The sequence below is a fragment of the Syngnathus scovelli genome, chromosome 1 (assembly GCF_024217435.2).
Source record: "Syngnathus scovelli strain Florida chromosome 1, RoL_Ssco_1.2, whole genome shotgun sequence".
Classification (NCBI taxonomy): domain Eukaryota; kingdom Metazoa; phylum Chordata; class Actinopteri; order Syngnathiformes; family Syngnathidae; genus Syngnathus; species Syngnathus scovelli.
Window position 1 is genome coordinate 7,187,310 of NC_090847.1, and position 23,121 is coordinate 7,210,430.

A 23,121-nucleotide genomic window follows, 5' to 3' on the forward strand; every position below is an offset into this window, starting at 1 on the left:
TCAGATCCTGTGTTAAAACTGCAAATATCATTCATGGCTGCTTAATTGTCTTTGCATAACTTCTGCCTGTAATTTCAAAGTCAAAGTCAAAGTCTCCTTTATTGTCAATTCCTCCGCATGTCAAGACACACAAAGAGATCGAAATTTCGTTTCTCACTATCCCAGGGTGACAAGACAGAGTTCACAACGCACATACAAGTAAACAACACAGGAAAAATAACATAAGAAGTCAACATCAATGAACAATAAGCGTGATAGCACGCTAGCCGCTCCCGATGCACAGCAGAGTCCGGTAAGATGACAGTCAACCAGGCCACTGTGAACACGAGCACACAGCAGGCACGCACTGTCCGGTTCGTGGATCCTATCAGGCGAACGCAACCCATCTTGTCGTCCCGCGAACGAACGTACGCCAGGAGAATGGAAGGCACGGATGGGCGAGCTGGGTTGGCCGCAAGCCTGGCCCGACGTCTCCGCGCTGGCCCCTCTTCCGCTGCCTCGCAGACCCGCTGCCGACGCATCCCAACAATGCTCCAGGACGGAATTTCTATCCCGCTGTGGTGTGGTATCATCTCTTTTAAGCTTTACAGTTCTGTGTAATTGTAAGACCCCAAAAAGATGCACACACACACAAAGCAGGGATGAATTTCAAATATTGCCCCTATTCCGTAGAACCCTTCTGATGAAACAGAAAGTCAATGAATTTTTAAAAACAACACCAGGAGAGCAGAGGCACCAAACGAAAAGAGGCTTATGAAAATGAACATTTCCATGTATAACCACCGCAGATATTAATGCAACCTTTTTTTTTTATTTCCATTTCCCACCATTTGAAGTAATTTATCAGATTTTCTTGAGACAAAACAGAATGGAAGGAGAGCAGAAGCATCACTACAATAAGTAGCCACTGTAGTGTAAGTGTGTATATATATGTATACATAATGAATTGATTGTTAATTTCCCAAAAAACAGAAATGATGGCAAGAGCCCATTTTCATCCCATTTTACATACTTAATAACACTCGTCATTAAACTGTTACATTTTAATCTAATTTACTTTATGTTAATGTCACTGTATTTCTAAAAGCTTCTTGAAGATAGTCCGCTTCAACTAACATCCCGTATCTTCTTTTTTTTTTTTTTTTTTTTTCTTGGATAAAATTAAATTTTTTCTACACAAAAAGTGTACATTTGTATTTTTCATATTTATTGAGCGTATTCACCCACAACACTATTCCGACTTTTTTTTTTTTTTTATTATTAATGTTTCAAAGTTTTTTGTACCCCTGTAAAGAATCAAATACCCTGTATGAGTGTATGAATAAAATACAAGCACAAATATTCTGTGAAAATTAAAAAAATATATAGATACAAATATATATGTAGACTGCATTCGGCACTTCGCAAGACTGTGGATTTATCTTCTATATTGCCGAGCTGCCTTCCTGGCTCGTATTTGTTGTGTGGTCTCCGTCAAGGAACACTGACCTCTGGCTTCAAACCAATATGGGGCAACACACCTGCTGACTATAGATAAATCACATGTGCATGTGCAAAGAAAAGCCGCCACACGCGGCACTCTAAGCCAGTTAAAAATGAAACGCTCCTTTTGACAGGCAGACGAATGCAAGGCGAGCGTCATCAAAACCGAATCTTTCTCTACATGGGAACGGAGGAAGGCACATGAAAGCTTATGTGAAAAGCAGTGCTGTGTTTTTCATGGCGAGCAAATTTCCTGTTTTCTTTATTATAGCCGCTCGTCTCCCACTTCCCTTTTTCATGGACGGCGAAGGAGATATTGCCGATCGCGTTTCCTTGCTCCGCCGTACTTTGCTCCCTGAGCAGTCGTATGGCAGGAACAGGAAAAGAGTAACATAGCGTAAACAAACAAGAATAAAAGATGCATCATGGGATTGAGCCATTAAGGGATTTTTTTTTTTAATATATTGATGTTGTTGCAGGTAGCTGTACTATTTATTCCAAGACTGACAGGTTTTGCTTCCGCTCATGTTCCCGATTGAAGGTGTATGCCTGAATGAGAAACCACTGAATGGATTTGATAACAGATTTCCCACAAAAGCTGCAACACAGTCATGTCAGTGATGAGAAATCTGGCCAAGGGCCAAAACTGGGGCACCGTGCATGTCCGGTGAAGGGCGGGAGGCCATGTAGGCCACAGAGCAGACCCGCTCTCTGGATGTGGAGTCACCCAGGCTGGGCCCATAACATACTCCCTCTGACTCCCCTAAAAGAAAGGGTTTGCTTCCTCCGTCATCTGGACACAAGGCCGGGTGGAGCAGGGAGACGGCGTGACTGGCAGCTCGGCTTTGATTTCATTGTTCCCGTGAAGGGGGATGACATCCACTACGTCCCTGTCCTCTCCACTATTGGGGCAGTTTGGTCTTTCCAAAGGGGAATGGTGCCAAATTAAGGATGTGGCGACAAGCCATCTGGTTCAGCTTCCTCTGTCCCAGCCTTTTTTCTTCCTGTACCTGCCACACAGGAAGACTGCTGCTCTGTCGCTGTCCATTTTTGCATGCCATCATTTTTAGCACTGTCCCCCTACTGAGAACACATCCATCGTGAGTGAGGACATTTTGATGACATGGCAATTAAAAATGTCCCTATGAGCACAGAAAGTCCTAAAGATGAAGGCTTCCAAAATGGTTCCAAAGGTCCTCAAACTGCACCAATTCCCTAAAGGTTAAAGTTTCAAGTGTACTTGTTATCCGATTCCTGGGGACTGTGCTCACAATTAAAAGTTGACGCTACTGAGAGGTGAATCACTGCAGCAGGTGGGACCGAAGTGCGGCAGAGAGACAAAGTCAAGTACGCTGGGTCAACACTACAGCATGCGTAATGCCTAAAGGGAGGGAAGCCATTTTCCCAGGGAACTCTGACCTATTAATAACGAGCGCGGTTACATGATGAGACAAGAGGCAAGATAGGTTAAGTGTGAATGCAATCAAATCACAATCATTCTGCTGCCTGCAACTGGGAAGCATTTGGAACAAAATAGCAAAGGTGGCTCTCATTATGCTTCTGAGTGTTTTAACGATGCTTGTTGCTAAGCAACATTGCACTTTGGAGCATTATAATGTTCACGGAACAGTCCCCATGTTTAGGATCCAGTCTTTATTCCAATGTGTGTGGAATGTTCAAGCAACAGTAGATCAAGACAGCAAAAAAATACTGCTCGCCGTCTGACAGTTTGACTTCAATATTTTCTTCGGCTGCTGTACATTATGTTTTCAAAGTTTATTATTGGCATCAACACAATGTGGGAGAAGTTGTGGACTCGTGAAAATGGTAAGCAATGCAGACAATGTCAACTTTATGGTAATTTGCCATAGTGGAAGCACTTGCAGCTCTTCGCTTTGACTTGGACATCCACTTTTTCATTGATTTTCATATTATGTATTATTTTCATCCATTGCAACCTGGTGATCCTGAAAGGGGGATCCTTCCATCCGTGGTCCCTTCTCAAGGTTTCTCATTTTCCCCTGGTAGGGTTTTTTTGAGTTTTTCCTTGCCCTTTTGAGAGCTTAAGATCAGGCGATGCTTTGAGAATAATTGTCAATTTTTGTCTATGTGAAGCCCTTTGAGACTGCTTGTGATTTAGGGCTATACAAATAAACTTGACTTGACTTGACTTGCGTGTCTATTTATGTCCAATTCTAATGAAAGGTACATTCTTGCTGAATAAGTTATGATGACAAGGTTATTTTGTTGTTGTTGAGTGTAAAATCAAAGTCAGGTTAAATTTGGATGGAAAGACAAGATGCATTTGAAACAGAAAATCAACATGGAAATTAAACATTTCCCCAGAGTATTTTTTTTCAAAAGCGATAAAGACGAAGAAAAAGGGATACATGGATGGATGGATGGATGGATGGATGGATGGATGGATGGATGGATGGATGGATGGATGGATGGATGGATGGATGGATGGATGGATAAATGGAAAGGTGCTACTGTACTAGATTGAAGGAAAGAAGGTTGAATAAATGAAAGGAAAGGAGGGAAGAAGTGAGAACAGACAGAAGAATGGACAGAGGAAAAATGGCACTATTGATGGTTAAATGCAGTGAAAGAAGGAATGTGGGTAGAGGGATTTGATCTTTAGTCCATTCATGTGGTGTTTACAGTTTGTCCAGAAGTTAAGCACTAACGAGACCCTGCATGAGGTGCTGCCGCTGCGTATGTTTTTTTTTTTTTAAACTGACAGTGTGACAAGAACGTCAGCGCAGCAAGCGATATCACTTGTTCCATGGCCATTGTGGAACCAAGGTATCACGAATAAAATGGTTTATTGCAAAGATGATACTGCCTTTTCTATATATTGATGCGCACAAATACAGAGGTCAGAAAAATGAAAACAAAAAACGCCACAGATGGTTTTCATCAGCGTTCTTCAACCAACGAGGACACATGCTTGGCCCTGTCTGTGAATTCCTGCAGTTGAAAAAGCTTATCTTTCAGCTTTGGTCATGTTTGGGCTGTTGGTGCGCTAACCTGATGTGAAAGCGACTGACTAGACACAGATATGCCCGGAGAGGCCTCGCTGCTCAGCACTCGTGATGAATGAAGTCCTGGACTCCGTTTATTTGGACTGCGGCAAACTTCCCAAATGGGGCAGCAGAATTTCTCCATCCAATTTTTTACTCTCGGGCTGATAGAAGAAAATATTTGAGGACATGCCCTCAAGCATGCTGTTGGCTCCAATAAGTCAACCATAAAAGTGGGCCACTGCAATAATACCAGAACTGAGTGTCACATTTCGGGTATGAGTCAAGTAAAAGTACAGTACGCATACTTAAAACATCTTAAGGCAACATTGACATCATCAAAAGAAAATCTCTGCTCCCTCTCATGTGCTCATTTCATCAGCACGTCTTTCAATGGCTAATTACGCTCCAACAAACATAAGGAAGCCGAGCAGAGATCAATCTGTCATATACTGCAGACTCAATGCCATTTAATCTTTTACACCAGCCAAGTTGCACTTTTTACAAGGCAAGAAATTCCACCGCTTTTATGATAGTAGCACCGTCTTTCAAACTCAAGGCAGGGAGGCATGAAAGAGCGAAATTAGAAAATTGGCTTGAAGTTTAATGCTTGAAGCAACAGAAGTGTGTCAATCCGTCTCACAAAGATGACAAGTTCATGTAGGCTACAAACGACCAACCACCACTCTCGCTCTCTCATCATAATGATGCAAGGTCAGCGACTACACTTGTGTCACTCCCACACATGAACTGTTCTTTTAATGTCATGCGTGTGCATGGATAAAATAACATGGGAGTGTTAAATGGGTTGGAAAAGCATGTGTTCTAAGCCCTTTGCTGTTGGCATTAAGTATGACTGCGATTGGCTGGAAACCAGCCTACTGTGCATCCTGCTTCTTGCATAAAGTCGGCTTGCATAAACTCCGGCTCACCCAGGACGGTTGACAGACGCTATCAAAAATGGATGGATACGTTTCATAAACACAACAGCATTTTAAACATGGTGCCACCCCCCCGACAAACACACACACACACACACACACACACACACACACACACACACACACACACACACACACACACACACACACACACACACACACACACAGAAAGACACAATGTTGCCCCCCTTAACTCATTCCCTTTCAGCCATTTTCAGACCCTCCTTTAGCCTAACATTTGAAAAGATTTTAAAAATAATAGAAATAAATCTAAATTGGTACCTGGACTGTCTGGACTGTTGAAAGACATGTCTTTGGGATTTGAAAATGCGGTTTTTAATATCAACATAATATGCACACAAGACAAATGCCAAAGTAAACACATCTGGGGGGCAATCACAGAAAACTACAACTTAGTTTTTACACAACAGATTGTAAAACATTAAGTGGCATCTTAACTGGGAAAGATGCCCACTAGTGGTCCCCTACCCCACAAGTAATTGTAATCGATACAAACTTTTTTTCTTTTGCAGCGCAGTTTCCATCTCAATGTTCGCATTTTGCGGCTCCTTAAAACACATTGGATAGCAAAACTGAGAATCACTGATCATGAAACTTTTCAGAATCACAGAGACTTTCCCAAAATACCTTGCTGGGTTATGCATACGCTACACCTGACAAGTATCGTTGTCACAAATAGATTATGAGATATCATTTGAAGTCAGCATTGACTGCACATGCACCACCAAATAGTGACACATATGGGAGTTGGGATTTTAGAAAATAGTCCTTAAAAAAAATTGACTTCCTAAACAGCTGTTGAGCCGTAATGATTATGATGAACGACTCCAACGTGCACATGAAGGCTTTCTTGAGTGAGACTGCAAATAACTGCAGACATCACAGACATACATATATACATATATATATATATATATGTATATACATACATATATATATATACATATATATTACTAAGCCATATATATATATATATATATATATATATATATATATATATATAACAACAACTTTTCCTCACCCCCCGTGGGTGGTCTCTTTTTCCCTTCAAGCTCGGGTCCTCTACCAGAGGCCTGGGAGCTTGAGGGTTCTACGCAGTATCTTTGCTGTTCCTAGTACTGCACTTTTCTGGACTGAGATGTCAGATGTTTTTCCTGGGATCTGTTTCAGCCACTCCTCCAGTTTGGGGGTTACTGCCCCTAGTGCTCCAATGACCACAGGTACCACTGAAGTCTTAACTCTCCAGGTCTTCTCCAGCTCTTCTCTGAGCCCTTGATATTTCTCAAGTTTCTCATGTTCCTTTTTCCTAATGTTACCATCATTTGGGATGGCTATGTCAACCACAACGGCTTTCCTCTGCTCTTTGTCCACCACCACAATGTCCGGTTGGTTCGCCATTACCATTCTGTCTGTCTGGATCTGGAAGTCCCAGAGGATCTTGGCTTGGTCATTCTCTACCACCTTTGGAGGTGTTTCCCACTTGGATCTTGGGACTTCCAGTCCATACTCTGCACAGATGTTCCTGTACACTATTCCAGCTACTTGGTTATGGCGCTCCATGTATGCTTTACCTGCCAGCATCTTACACCCTGCAGTTATGTGCTGGATTGTCTCAGGACCTTCTTTGCACAATCTACACCTGGGGTCTTGTCTGGTGTGGTAGATTTGGGCCTCTATTGCTCTGGTGCTCAAGGCCTGTTCTTGTGCAGCCAGGATCAGTGCCTCTGTGCTGTCCTTCAGACCAGCTCTTTCTAGCCATTGGTAGGATTTCTGGATGTCAGCTACTTCAGCTATGTTTCGGTGGTACATCCCATGTAGGGGCTTGTCCTCCCATGATGGTCCCTCCAGCACCTCATCTTCCTTCGATGCCCATTGTCTGAGACATTCACTGAGCACGTCATCCGTTGGGGCCTTATCCCTGATGTACTTATGGATCTTGGATGTTTCATCTTGGATCGTGGCTCTCACGCTCGCTAGTCCTCGGCCTCCTTCTTTACGGCTAGTGTACAGTCTCAGGGTGCTGGACTTGGGATGGAACCCTCCATGCATGGTTAGGAGCTTCCGTGTCTTGATATCTGTGGTCTGTATATCTTCCTTTGGCCACCGTATGATTCCTGCAGGGTACCTGATTACTGGTAGGGCGTAGCTGTTAATGGCTAGGGACTTGTTCTTGCCATTGAGCTGACTTCTTAGGACTTGCCTTACTCGATGGAGGTATTTGGCTGTGGCTGCTTTCCTTGTTTCCTCGTCAAGGTTGCCATTTGCCTGTGGAATTCCAAGGTATTTGTAGCTGTCCTCAATGTCTGCTATTGTTCCTTCTGGGAGTGAGACCCCCTCTGTGTGGATTACCTTTCCTCTTTTAGTCACCATGCGGCCACATTTCTCAAGTCCGAATGACATTCCGATGTCAGAGCTGTAGATCCTGGTAGTGTGGATCAGGGAGTCAATGTCCCGCTCGTTCTTAGCGTACAGCTTTATGTCATCCATGTAGAGGAGGTGGCTGATGGTGGCCCCATTCCTGAGTTGGTATCCATAGCCCGTCTTGTTGATTATTTGGCTGAGGGGGTTCAGTCCTATACAGAACAGCATTGGGGACAGAGCGTCTCCTTGGTATATACCACATTTGATGGTCACGTGTGCAAGTGGCTTGCCATTGGCTTCAAGTGTGGTTTTCCACTGTTTCATCGAGTTGGCGATGAAGGTTCTCAGAGTCCCATTGATGTTGTACAGCCTCAAGCATTCAGTGATCCAAGTATGTGGCATTGAGTCATATGCTTTCTTGTAATCAATCCAGGCAGTGCTCAGGTTGGTACGTCTAGTTCTGCAGTCTTGGGTGACTGTTCTATCCACCAGGAGTTGATGTTTTGCTCCTCTGGTATTTTTACCAATCCCTTTCTGAGCAGTGCTCATGTATTCATCCATGTGCCTGCTGATCTTATCTGATATTATGCCCGACATCAGCTTCCATGTTGTGGAGAGGCAGGTGATTGGCTGGTAGTTGGATGGGACTGTACCCTTTGATGGATCCTTCTGGATCAGGATCGTACGCCCTTGGGTTAGCCATCCAGGGTGAGTCCCATCCCTTAGCAGCTGGTTCATTTGTGCTGCCAGGCGCTCATGGAGAGTTGTAAGTTTCTTGAGCCAGTAGCTGTGGATCATGTCAGGGCCTGGTGCTGTCCAGTTTTTCATTCCTGAGACTCTTCTCTGGATGTCTGCCACTGTGATGGTTACTGGGTTCTGTTCAGGGAGCTTGCTGTGGTCCTTTCTCAGAGCCACCAGCCACTGTGCATCCTTCTTATGTGATGCCTCCCGCTCCCATATATCCTTCCAGTACTGTTCAGTTTCCAGCCTTGGTGGGTCTGCTCTGCTATTATTCCCCTGCCACTGAGCGTACACTTTCGCTGGTTGTGTTGTGAACAACCTGTTTATTCGTCTGGCTTCATTCTCTCTTGTGTACCTCTTTAGGCGGCTGGCCAAGGCTTGGAGTCTTTGTTTGGCAGTTTCGAGTGCTTCAGGTATGGGCATATGGCTGTATTTCTTGGGAACTTGCTTTTTCATTGCACCTTTCTGGGCCTCTGTCATTTGGCTCACTTCTCTCCGTGCTATCTTGATTTTGGCCTCCAGCCTTCTCTTCCATGGTGGGCACTGTTGTGGTCGCATATGGTCATTCTTCTTGTAGCCAAGCATTTCTAGGATCACTGCTGCTGAGGTGTATATCAGCTCATTGGTTTCAGTGATGGTAGCCGTAGGAATTGTTGTCAATGCTGCATTCACATCTTCTAGGAGACTTTCTGAGGGTACTTCACTTAGCCTCTGCAGTGTGTATCTAGGTTCCCGAGCATTCATTCTCACCGTGATCTTGTTCTTCAGGTCAGTTGCTGCCTCGTTCAGCTTGATTGTGCTTATTGGGGTTTCGTACCCAACCTCTGGGCTTTTACATGGATTTAACTTGTCTATATATATATATACGGCTGACTAGCTCAATCAGTAAGTGACATGACTTACAAACGGAAGACCCGGGTTCGATTCCCGGCAGGGGCACAATATGAGCAATGAGCGATTACCTTACCAACAGTCAGTGTGGGTCCTTAGGCAAGACCCTTAACGATACCGCCTACCTCAGAGATAATGAGAGTACAAGAAACGAAAGACATGCCGGCTCAGACGTCGCCCGGACAAACAAGGTCTGCGTCAGGTGCTGGGGAACCAGAGCACCCTGATGAAAAATGGGCTACTGGAACAAGACACAAATGGGCGAGATGCGAGAATAAGGATCGGTTGGAATGCTACTACTCCAGCAACCCGAGCGAGAGGGGTTACATGCGGAGAATGCGGGAACAATGGCAACTTCAATACCCACAGTCAACACTATCGGCCAAGCAACTAGTAGCTCAATGTTCCAATATCCATAAACGGCACCTGCTATCACACCTCGAGATTGATGAGATACAACACAAATGCCATAGCGAAGGCCAACCAGAGCACCAGGTCAGAGACGAGTTAAATCCATGTAAAAGCCCAGAGGTTGGGTACGAAACCCCAATAAGCACAATCAAGCTGAACGAAGCAGCAACTGACCTGAAGAACAAGATCACGGTGAGAATGAATGCTCGGGAACCTAGATACACACTGCAGAGGCTAAGTGAAGTACCCTCAGAAAGTCTCCTAGAAGATGTGAATGCAGCATTGACAACAATTCCTACGGCTACCATCACTGAAACCAATGAGCTGATATACACCTCAGCAGCAGTGATCCTAGAAATGCTTGGCTACAAGAAGAATGACCATATGCGACCACAACAGTGCCCACCATGGAAGAGAAGGCTGGAGGCCAAAATCAAGATAGCACGGAGAGAAGTGAGCCAAATGACAGAGGCCCAGAAAGGTGCAATGAAAAAGCAAGTTCCCAAGAAATACAGCCATATGCCCATACCTGAAGCACTCGAAACTGCCAAACAAAGACTCCAAGCCTTGGCCAGCCGCCTAAAGAGGTACACAAGAGAGAATGAAGCCAGACGAATAAACAGGTTGTTCACAACACAACCAGCGAAAGTGTACGCTCAGTGGCAGGGGAATAATAGCAGAGCAGACCCACCAAGGCTGGAAACTGAACAGTACTGGAAGGATATATGGGAGCGGGAGGCATCACATAAGAAGGATGCACAGTGGCTGGTGGCTCTGAGAAAGGACCACAGCAAGCTCCCTGAACAGAACCCAGTAACCATCACAGTGGCAGACATCCAGAGAAGAGTCTCAGGAATGAAAAACTGGACAGCACCAGGCCCTGACATGATCCACAGCTACTGGCTCAAGAAACTTACAACTCTCCATGAGCGCCTGGCAGCACAAATGAACCAGCTGCTAAGGGATGGGACTCACCCTGGATGGCTAACCCAAGGGCGTACGATCCTGATCCAGAAGGATCCATCAAAGGGTACAGTCCCATCCAACTACCAGCCAATCACCTGCCTCTCCACAACATGGAAGCTGATGTCGGGCATAATATCAGATAAGATCAGCAGGCACATGGATGAATACATGAGCACTGCTCAGAAAGGGATTGGTAAAAATACCAGAGGAGCAAAACATCAACTCCTGGTGGATAGAACAGTCACCCAAGACTGCAGAACTAGACGTACCAACCTGAGCACTGCCTGGATTGATTACAAGAAAGCATATGACTCAATGCCACATACTTGGATCACTGAATGCTTGAGGCTGTACAACATCAATGGGACTCTGAGAACCTTCATCGCCAACTCGATGAAACAGTGGAAAACCACACTTGAAGCCAATGGCAAGCCACTTGCACACGTGACCATCAAATGTGGTATATACCAAGGAGACGCTCTGTCCCCAATGCTGTTCTGTATAGGACTGAACCCCCTCAGCCAAATAATCAACAAGACGGGCTATGGATACCAACTCAGGAATGGGGCCACCATCAGCCACCTCCTCTACATGGATGACATAAAGCTGTACGCTAAGAACGAGCGGGACATTGACTCCCTGATCCACACTACCAGGATCTACAGCTCTGACATCGGAATGTCATTCGGACTTGAGAAATGTGGCCGCATGGTGACTAAAAGAGGAAAGGTAATCCACACAGAGGGGGTCTCACTCCCAGAAGGAACAATAGCAGACATTGAGGACAGCTACAAATACCTTGGAATTCCACAGGCAAATGGCAACCTTGACGAGGAAACAAGGAAAGCAGCCACAGCCAAATACCTCCATCGAGTAAGGCAAGTCCTAAGAAGTCAGCTCAATGGCAAGAACAAGTCCCTAGCCATTAACAGCTACGCCCTACCAGTAATCAGGTACCCTGCAGGAATCATACGGTGGCCAAAGGAAGATATACAGACCACAGATATCAAGACACGGAAGCTCCTAACCATGCATGGAGGGTTCCATCCCAAGTCCAGCACCCTGAGACTGTACACTAGCCGTAAAGAAGGAGGCCGAGGACTGGCGAGCGTGAGAGCCACGATCCAAGATGAAACATCCAAGATCCATAAGTACATCAGGGATAAGGCCCCAACGGATGACGTGCTCAGTGAATGTCTCAGACAATGGGCATCAAAGGAAGATGAGGTGCTGGAGGGACCATCATGGGAGGACAAGCCCCTACATGGGATGTACCACCGAAACATAGCTGAAGTAGCTGATATCCAGAAATCCTACCAATGGCTAGAAAGAGCTGGTCTGAAGGACAGCACAGAGGCACTGATCCTGGCTGCACAAGAACAGGCCTTGAGCACCAGAGCAATAGAGGCCCAAATCTACCACACCAGACAAGACCCCAGGTGTAGATTGTGCAAAGAAGGTCCTGAGACAATCCAGCACATAACTGCAGGGTGTAAGATGCTGGCAGGTAAAGCATACATGGAGCGCCATAACCAAGTAGCTGGAATAGTGTACAGGAACATCTGTGCAGAGTATGGACTGGAAGTCCCAAGATCCAAGTGGGAAACACCTCCAAAGGTGGTAGAGAATGACCAAGCCAAGATCCTCTGGGACTTCCAGATCCAGACAGACAGAATGGTAATGGCGAACCAACCGGACATTGTGGTGGTGGACAAAGAGCAGAGGAAAGCCGTTGTGGTTGACATAGCCATCCCAAATGATGGTAACATTAGGAAAAAGGAACATGAGAAACTTGAGAAATATCAAGGGCTCAGAGAAGAGCTGGAGAAGACCTGGAGAGTTAAGACTTCAGTGGTACCTGTGGTCATTGGAGCACTAGGGGCAGTAACCCCCAAACTGGAGGAGTGGCTGAAACAGATCCCAGGAAAAACATCTGACATCTCAGTCCAGAAAAGTGCAGTACTAGGAACAGCAAAGATACTGCGTAGAACCCTCAAGCTCCCAGGCCTCTGGTGGAGGACCCGAGCTTGAAGGGAAAAAGAGACCACCCACGGGGGGTGAGGAAAAAGTTTTTATATATATATATATATATATATATATATGTATATATATATATATATATATACATACATACATACATACATATATATACATATATACCGTAATTTTCGGACTATAAGTCGCGGTTTTTTCATAGTTTGTGTGGGGGCGTGACTTATACTGAGGAGCGACTTATGTGAATTTTTTCATAAATTTTCAAAATAAAAAAAAATAAAAAGTTAAACTACGATAAACGAACCGCGATGTAGCAAGGGATTACTGTAATTTAATTTTAAGTGACATCAGTGGCGCGGCGCGGAGGTTGTTTACATAAAGGACAAAGATTCGATCACGGGATGACAAAGAAGACGAAGGGCCCCACGTACTACCGGCATCATTAGCGGCTTTGTTTGTAAGTGACACGGAGGACGAAGAGTTTGATGGATTTAAGGATTTGGAATGACACAGAAGGTTTGAAAATCTATTATGGCTTTTACGCACGCCCGGTCCTACTCTGCGGAGCTCTCTTTCACCTCCGTGGATTGAAGTCGGGGGCCGGCGCTCGGCCGGGTGGCTGTCCGTCCCTGGTGGATGGGGCTCGGACATGGCTTTTACGCACGCCTGGTCCTATTCTATGGAGCTCTCTTCCACCTCCGTGGCTGGAAGTGCCACCTCCAGGGATGGAAGTCCACGCCGCCACAGACCTGGAAGTCGACGCCGGTGCTTGGGGCCGTGTGGTGGTGAACTATTTATGTTATAGTTATTTGATATATTTTAATTCGTATAGCAACTTGTATATGTTTTTATCGTTACAGTTCCGTACTTGTTGGCTCGTTGAACTCTTTACCAAACCCACGTCTTTCCTTGTACTTTGTTAACGCTATAATATAGTTATATACTAGATCTGTGGAATAACGACGAGGCTGACGTCAGGGCGCACGCGCGGCATTGTTGACAGAGGACGAGGAATTTGATCGATGGATTTAATGATTTGGAGTGACACAGATAGTTTGATAATATTGTTGTTTATATGATTGTTATTTGATATATACTTTATATATCGTTATATGGGTCTGTGGAATATTTAGAATATTTAGACGTCAGCGGCGCGGCGCATACGCGGCATCGTTTCCATAAAGGACGATCGATGGATTTAATAAATTGGAGTGACACAGATGGTTTTATAAACGTGTTATTTATGTAATTGTTATTTGAATAACTCTGAATGTTACGTCAGGCCCGTTCTCAGCTCTTTGTGTTTATGTCACATTAGCATACCTATCGTTTAGCCTGTTGTTGCTCGTTCATGTCTGTTCTTGGTGTTAGATTTTGTCAAATAAATTTTCCCCAAAATGCGACTTGTACTCCGGAGTGACTTATATATGTTTTTTTTCACGTTATTGTGCATTTTATGGCTAATGCAACCTATATTCCGGAGAGACTTTTAGTCCGAAAATTACGGTCTATATACATACATACATACATACATACATACATACATACATACATATATATATATATATATATATATATATATATATATATATATATATATATATACACACCTCACAAGGATCGTGGTGGCGATGGAGCCAAACCGAAACTGAATTCAGGCAGTGGGCAATAAACACAATGAACTGGTCGCCAGCCAATCACAGGGCACACGTGAAGCCAAACAACCATTCACGCATACATTTACACCTACGGACAATTTGGAGTGGTCCATCGGCCTACTATGCATGTTTTTGGAATGTGGAGTAAACCGCAGTACCCGGAGAAAAGGCACGCAGGCACAGGGAGAACATGCAAACTCCGCACAGAAAGGCTGGAATCAAACCCTGAACTGTGAGGTTAACATGCTAACCAGAGCATCACTTTGCCACCCATGTGAAAATAACAGATTATATTCATTTGTCATTTTATATTCAGTCAATCCGCCCGTTCGTCTGTCCATCCATCCATCCATCCATCCATCCATCCATCCATCCATCCATCCATCCATCCATCCATCCATCCATCCATCCATCCATCCATCCATCCATCCATCCATCCATCCATCCATCCATCCATCCATCCATCCATCCATCCATCCATCCATCCATCCATCCATCCATCCATCCATCCATCCCACGTTATTTAAAATAATATGGAAAGCTCAAACTTTGCGCCCATCATTTCAACTTTTTGTACATTAAATTTAATTCTTGCGATCTTCTCACCTGCTGCGTAAGCAACTCCAATCCACGTGCGATAGAAAAACTTCACATGTGTCTTCATCTCCAATGACTCCGCTCCACAAGTGCAACAGGTTGGACGGTGATTCCACTAAATTGTGTGCTTGTAAATAATTGGAGTTAAAAAAAGAAAAGGTGGGGGCTACTGTGTGGGCTGATGGTATTGTGCGTCCACAGAGCAGTAGACTCAGGTCAAACTCGGCCACACGACGCGTACAATGCGTGCTTGTGTTCTGGACATGGGGCAGATCCCAAATGTTGCACGCGTGTGTGTGTGTGCGTTTCTAAGTGGGGGTGGTGGGCGCTGGTTTGTGGAAAGGATGCATAGGAAGTGAATGAGTTCCCTTTCCTTTGCTCATGACTGGAGCAATCATTCAAGCGTGCGTGTATAATAATGGTGACATGCCGTAATATAAAGCCTAATGTTATCGTAAAGATCTTGACGATGGTGTACAGAGGTAGAAAAAGTACTCATACTAAAGTATATGTTCAGGTAATTTCGCTGCTATGAAAGTAAAAGTATTAAAGTTTTTCAATTTACTTAAAGTACAGACTCTGTAATGTACTACTAAGAATGAAAAAGTACGATCCATTAAAGACGATACCCATTATCAACTTGCATAGTGCCCATCCGAATAAAAAGAAATACACATTAATCAAACATTGTGAACTGTCTGACAAAACTGCAAATTAGCTAGTGATAAATACATTTAAAAAAATAGACTGTCACCTTATCTGGATGTCTTCTCCTAATTAGATGGAAAATGAACCAGGATTGCCTCGACAGAAATTGGTGGGTTTTAGACAAAATGCAAAATAAATAAAATAAGGTCATTGATAGGGAATATTCTGCTAATTAATGAATATTTTCTCATCAAATCTGCTTGTATACTTTGCTTTTAAATGTGATGAAAAATTATTTTAGGTGTTTGTTTTGTTGTGTGATGCAAATTGAGCTGCCCTGTATATGAACTGTGGTATAGTACTATATAAATAAAGCTGCCGTGCCTTGCCTTGCAAAAATGAAATCCAGATCGCTTCATAACTTCATAACTCAGAGAGCAAAATATAACTGGACCAGACAATGGCCAGATGTGCTGCAAAATTTGGCACACATTTGTAAACTGATCCAGTCCGGTGTCTTTTTGAATAATGAGCCTTATATGGACGGATTTCCTAGCTCTGTAAAAAAGCTGGGGCTAGAGTTTATTTAGGGGAACAAAAGACAAGCCGATTCATTCATTCATTCATCTTCTGAACCGTGTTTCCACACGAGGGTCGTGGGCGTGCTGGAGCCTATCTCGGCAGTCTGAAGACGGTACGTGATAAATAATCTGAACTGGTCGCTGGCCAACCACAGGGCACACAGACAAACCGTTCACGCTCACAATCACACCAAAGGGAAATTTTGGAATGGTCAATCGGCTTACCGTGGATATCTTCAGAATGTGGGAGGAAACCGCAGTACACAGAGGAAACCCACGCAGACACAGGGAGAACATGCAAAGTCCACACAGAAAGGCCGGAGCTGGAATCGAACCCTCACCTTTGAACTGTGAGGCGGACGTGCTAACCAGAGTACCACCATGCCCTACAGACAAGCTGATATTCAGCACAAATAAGGCACACGTTTTTCCCAAAAATGACATCCCGATCATTTCTGGACCAAATGTTGTTTTGATTTGTACCCTTTCAATGTATAAATGAGGACACTGTAACAGAAAGTGTTGACATTTTGAGTTTAGCTCCTTTTTAACAATCTTACTTGTCACAAGTGTAGAAAGGCATTGGCAGTTGTGTAAATAGCAAAAAGTAATGCTGACATTCAAGAGTGAAAATGCCAAAATACTGTGCGCCAAAAGAAGGGAACCATCACCTCTGCAACCAACAGTGAAATGATATTGTCACACACCTCCTCACAAAAAGGTTGGTAAGGCTGTTTTTGTAGAAACATACTTTCTGGCAAAAAAATAACAGCCTGTCCTTGGCTGAGGTAACTATACCGCACGTCCTTGCGCTTGTGCCAGAAATGTTTTGAAGGGAATTTCTAATTGCTCAGCACTCCTAATGTCAACATACATTAGTACAGAGTTACCACAGGCATTTAGAAGATGCAAATAAATGCAAGATGAATCGCATTCTACACCCATATTATAGTAAGGTCAGTTGTTATTTCTACACAAGGTAATAAATCTCTTCATTATTCCGAAGGTTTTATCTGTGCAGGTCGAAACGTCTGCTATTCATTTTTTGAAAGCACACTAACTTTTGTACTGTACACATTGTTCAATACAATATAAATTCCAGACGACAGAAGGTAATTTAAGACTCTCCTCCACCCACTACACACTGTCTCCTGAATGTAAATGAGTTTAGTTTAGAACTACTATATCGAAGAAAAGTGCCAGCCAGTCACTCCCTGCTGTGTCATGACTTTGAGTATGTTAAATGTGACTGTGTAAACAAAGAGAGGCTGTCATAACAAGGGACGCTGAAGATAAGGTGAACACACACCGTGCCCAGTCTTTCACGTAGGTGTTGTCATTTATTAAGCAATTTGTGCCGCTGAGCGAAACACGAGTATGATAAATGTTTAATTCCCAGCACGGTAAGTGAGGAAAATCGAGGCCCCCTCCCTCACCCCCAAAATTGAAATCCTTTTGTCTTATTAGTATAGCTGTATGACTCCACGCTCAGGCGTGCTTAACAGAATCCCGGGACATGCCTGATTGTCTTTCTCAATTTTATTATCTTTGGTGACAGCGAATAAACCACAGGCACAAAGAAACTAAGGAGAGTGTGGAATAACAAACGGTCGTGAGATCATTGTGCTTGGTTTTTCTCCGGATCCCTCAGGGCAAGCCACCCCTGTGACCTTATAGCATAATGTTGAGATTGAATGGTTGTACTTAAAATGTTCCCCAGCTCTCACCCCCTGGGCTCTGTAGCTTCAGAGCAAGATAAACACACTAAATCACATTGATAGTTTAGCAAAACGTTATGCTGGGAGTTACCAAATCTCATCCCAAATATAAAACCAATAATGCCATAAAGTTGAGAAAACACTCAAGTGTCCAATAGAATATTGCAGTGTGCTCATCAGCATTTAGACGAGCCATCCGTGCAAAAAAGCGATAACAAACAACAGCCAGTAGCGGTCATGCGGGGCTGCGCCGCGGTGGTCCCTGCTGTGTCATTTCCAAAAAGTTTATAATGCAGCAGGCTCCTAAGAGACAACTTAAAGAGTCAAGGACCCGTCCTTGAGGTGCCAACAGTCCATCCGGCTCATCTGCGGGCCAGGAAACACATTCGGGATCCAAACCCAGCGGCAAAGGAAGGATGTCGCTCATGCTCGCAAGTGGTTAACTCCGAAGTGCGTGCCAGTGGGTCTGTCCGGCACCATGCAGCATGCCAGCCTCCTCCCAGCACGCTTATATACATCCAACATTTTTCTCTGCTTATTTTGGCAGCAAACATCTTTCATCTAACAACTGCAGCACCTTTGGCAAGAGACTTTCAGGAGTGAAAACCTTTTATTACCTCTACAGAGCTAAGCACAACCTGGTACTGATAATGTTTTTGATGTGCCAAAAGATTCCTTTTATTTTTTTTAAGCCTCTATCAAAGTATAATTTTGCAAGACCTTTTGACTTTACACTGGCAACAAACTGCCTTCTCACAAACTAAGCGAGGCCAACAGAAAAATGAAGAAGAAATGACCGCTGCTTGCAGTGAGGCACACAAAACGATAGTGCTCTCTGGAATGATTTCTATTGGACATTTTCCAAATCAACCCCACAAGCAAGTCTTGGTCATGTTTGTTAACGACCCTTACCAAAAACTACAAAGAGCAATTGTGCTAAAATGAACATTTTCCAAGCAGTTGCTTCTCAGTAGAATAAAGTGGCTTGCAGTTTGAAATCCGGTGCGCTTTATCTTTTTTATCTTCTCACCAAAGATATACACTTGCCATGATTAGAAGCCAGCCTCAGCTGTTAGTGAATCACACGTCTTTGGTATTTCATTTTCAGCTGATGCACTGTGGCCATGCACGTAGGTGAAAGGTGCACAAGTCCAGGCATGAAAAAAGAAAAACACTGTAATGGGAAATGCAGCATGGTGCCTCAGGGCATCAAGACTGCCAGAAAATACATAGAATTTAAAAGCATAGTGGTTCTAGGAAGTAATATACATAAGCTTAGCAATTTTTAGCTTTTTTGGCCGCTGGGTTGTGGTTCTTCATTTTGATTGTGACACATTAGGAGATACATTATAAAAACATTCCATACACGCAACAAGGCAATCTACAGGTCAATTCCTAATCAGTGAACTCGCTATTCAACACACATAATGATGTGTGATCGTAGACCTCAAAACGGGCTTACAATTTACAATTGCAGCCCCACCGTTTTCCCAGCAGATTGGGGAAGAAAAATCATTCTAACAGCACAGGGTAAATCGCCCAAGGTAATCTTTTATAGCCAGACGGTAATCTGGCTTTGGCTCAATTTTCCCTCTCAGCCTCCTGCTGTGCTATTTAAAGAGATGCAGTATATGGACACTGGTCATATTTTTTTTAAATCCTAATTTTAGAGTACAATAGGCATCTTTGGGGGCAAAAAAAATCTTTGAATTACCTTTGCAATGGCACCACTTAGCTGCGGGCAAGTAATGGACAATTAAGCCTTTCAAATTCACCGTGACTGGTCACAGCAACGGTCATTTATTACATTAGTTTTGGTCCCATGAAGTTATTACCAGATTTGCGCAAATCTTATTCTACATTAAGGTAGCATTTGGAGGCAACACAACACTGATATGTGGGCAATTATGTTATCCCAGTTTTCTTGCAAACATCAGCATTAATGTAGTAATAGAGGTCAGTCAAATATTCACATACTTCTACGGAACAGTTCCTGAGGGAAACATTTGGCTCTTTGCTGGATTTCAAAACATTATGTGGTGTGTGTGTGTGTGTGTGTGTGTGTGTGTGTGTGTGTGTGTGTGTGCGTGTGTGTGTGTGTGTGTGCGTGCGTGCGTGTGTGTGTGTGTGTGTGCGTGTGTGTGTGCGTGTGTGTGTGTGTGTGTGTGTGTGTGCATGTGGTTGACTGGGTTATCTGAGTGGTGTAATCTAAATGGACAGGCCTTGTGTGATCGAGGAAAGCGATACGACGGAATGGACTTGTGTATTCACATAGACGTAAATCTAGCCAAAGAAGCAATCTTAGTCATAATTTTACCAGACACGAGTGATTAATGGTGAAAACAGAGCAATGCTTTTGTGCCTTTGAAGAATGCTGAGTCAGGACAGACATTTGCCATATTTTGTCTTGCTAAACTGAATTCATATCCAGCCAGTGAAATTATAGCAATGTAGATGGGGTAAATTTGGATTTTCACTTGGCCATCTGCTCTAAAAGTATATTATGAAAAGGTTTTGCTATTTTACCTAGTGACAGTTAAAAGAAGTGGCTCAGATAATGAATGGATGGAGAAATGACACAAGAAAGTAACTAAGAAGTTGGATAATTAAAGTTCCTGTGAAATGAAGGTTAACACATCAAGCGAGCTGGCAGGTAAACAAGCTCCCGGGAGCTTGCTTGTTTACCTGCCGGTTGATTAGAAGCACTGGTGGCTAATGCCAAACTGTGGCAGAGTTTCTACTTTCTTGACATGCATTTGGGTCAAATGCAAAGGGGTCCTCTGCGTACACCCGAGTGGATTACTGCGTTCCGTTTTTACCACGCCAAGTATAGTGTTAAAATGAAAATCCGTTTAACGCTATAGTGTCAAGTCAAAGTCAAAGTCAAAGTCAGCTTGATGGTCAATTTCTCCACATGCCAAAGACACACAAAGAAACCGAAATTACGTTCCCCCCTATCCCACGGTGACAAGACATGGCCCACAATAGACAATCAAGTAAACAAGTAAACAACAACGTGCTGAATAAATGATGAATAAATAACACAACAATAAATAAATAAGAGGCGCAAAAAGGAGCAAGTGAGCGTACAGCAGACAGTCCCGAAAATAGCGCAACAGTGCCGCACGCTACGCAGAAGGGGGTAGCGAGTTCAGAGTCCTAACAGCCTGGAGAAAGAAGCTGTTGGCGAGTCTGGTGGTGCGGGAGCGCAGGCTCCTGTACCTCTTCCCAGAGGGCAGAAGGTCAAACTAAGAGGGAGCCGGGTGACTCACATCACTCGCAATCGAGGTTGCCTTGCGGGCGAGATGGGAGGTGTAAATGTCCTTCAGGGAGGGGAGCGAAGCACCAATAATCTTACCAGCCGTATTCACTATGCACTGCAGGGCCTTCAAGTTCTGTTCAGTGCAGTTACCACCCCAGACAGCGATGCAACTGGTGAGGACGCTCTCAATGGTGCCACGGTAGAATGTAGACAGGACTGCCTGAGGAGCACATGCACGCCTGAGCTTCCGCAGGAAGTACAGGCGGCGCTGAGCTTTCTTTGCCAGTGACGCGGTGTTTGCGGACCAGGAGAGTTCCTCACTGATGTGCACCCCCAGGAACTTGGTGCAGCTCACCCTCTCCACCACAGCACCGTCGATGATCAGCGGCAGGTGTTTTGTGTGACCCTTCCGGAAGTCAACAACGATTTCCTTGGTCTTGTTTACGTTCAGCAGGAGGTTGTTGTCCCTGCACCACGTGGTCAGAAGGTCAACTTCCGACCTGTACCGAGTCTCGTCGCCCTTTGTGATGAGACCCACCAGAGTCGTGTCGTCAGCAAACTTCACTATGCGGTTGTCGCTGTAGGTCGCAGTGCAGTCATGCGTCAGCAGGGTGAAGAGTAATGGACTGAGCACGCAGCCCTGGGGGGCCCCCGTGCTCAGCGTGATGCTGGCGGAGATTTTGTCGCCAACACGCACCACCTGAGGCCTCTGACAGAGGAAGTCCAGTAGCCAGTTGCAGAGGGAGGTACTGAGGCCCAGCTCGTCGAGTTTGCAGATGAGTCGCTGCGGCACAATGGTGTTGAAGGCCGAGCTGAAGTCCACAAACAGCAACCTCACATATGAGTCCTTTCTCTCCAGGTGGGTGAGGGCCGAGTGGAGGGCAGAGCAGATGGCATCCTCAGAGGACCGTTTGGCACGGTACGCAAACTGGAAAGTGTCAATGGTGGGGGGGAGAACGGATTTGATGTGCTCCATGACAAGCCGCTCAAAGCATTTCATGATGATGGGCGTCAGTGCCACGGGGCGGTAGTCATTGAAGCAGGACGGTTCTGCACTGATTTGTATGCCCGCAAATCAGTAATACATCTCAGTTTTGTATGTTTTAAGTTATTATCTTCAAATATCCATCCAACTTTTCATTTTCTGTACATTAAAAATGTATTCAGAAATATTTTAATTGATTTCCCAGTCTTTTAAGACATACTGATTTAGCCTGCAAAGGAATGATCACGTACAACAGTTACAACACAGCAGCACAATCTGATGAGATCCGGAGAGCGATACTGCAAGTTTGTGATGAGAGCTTTTGAGCAAATTACCGTATACTAAGCCCTAATGTCCCACTCCAGTCTTGTGGTGGCAGTAATGCAGATTACAAAGCGATTGACAACTTTCAAAGACCCTCCTACAGAAGACTTAGACATTGATTGGTGTCTGATTGCGCTAGACCAGTGGATTTCAAATTGTTGCACGAGGCCTTGTGGTGGGCTCGGCGGGAGAATTGTCCATCCACCTTTGGCAGTATTAACCAATGTCCCACAAAACATCTTTTAACGTAGTGGCAGAAAAAACATCAAACGTTGCCAGGTCTTGCATCATAATAATAAGGGGAGCCTTTTAGGTGGAGGCTATTGTTGTGAGTTGCCTCTGGATGAAGGGAAAGCTGAGCACAAGGCGACAGACAGCTAGTGGTTGGCATTTCGATCTGATACCCTGGGGCGTACTTTTGCAGTGACCATAATGGATGACTGCTGGTTTTCTGCCGTGCCATTTATCCACGACTGTAATGGTGCCTTTCTTGCCCTCAAAGCTCTGCCCTGA

General features: G+C 44.4%; 2 protein-coding genes across 6 annotated transcripts in view; one reads left to right on the forward strand and one right to left on the reverse strand.

The window, feature by feature from the left end:
* flt4 (fms related receptor tyrosine kinase 4) overlaps positions 1–23,121 on the reverse strand; it is an 85,884-nt gene that overhangs the window by 51,619 nt on the left and 11,144 nt on the right. For 2 of the 5 annotated variants that reach the window (XM_049732941.2, XM_049732934.2), the window contains exon 1: positions 15,100–15,380. The exons of the other annotated variants lie outside the window; for them this stretch is intronic. In XM_049732941.2, coding sequence (XP_049588898.1) covers positions 15,100–15,157 — 58 coding nt within the window. In that variant the 5' untranslated portion in view covers positions 15,158–15,380. Of the gene's footprint in view, positions 1–15,099; positions 15,381–23,121 lie in introns of those variants that run through there. 5 annotated transcript variants of the gene reach the window in all.
* Positions 1–23,121, forward strand: part of LOC125977089 (uncharacterized) — a 213,648-nt gene that overhangs the window by 31,891 nt on the left and 158,636 nt on the right. The window lies entirely within an intron of this gene.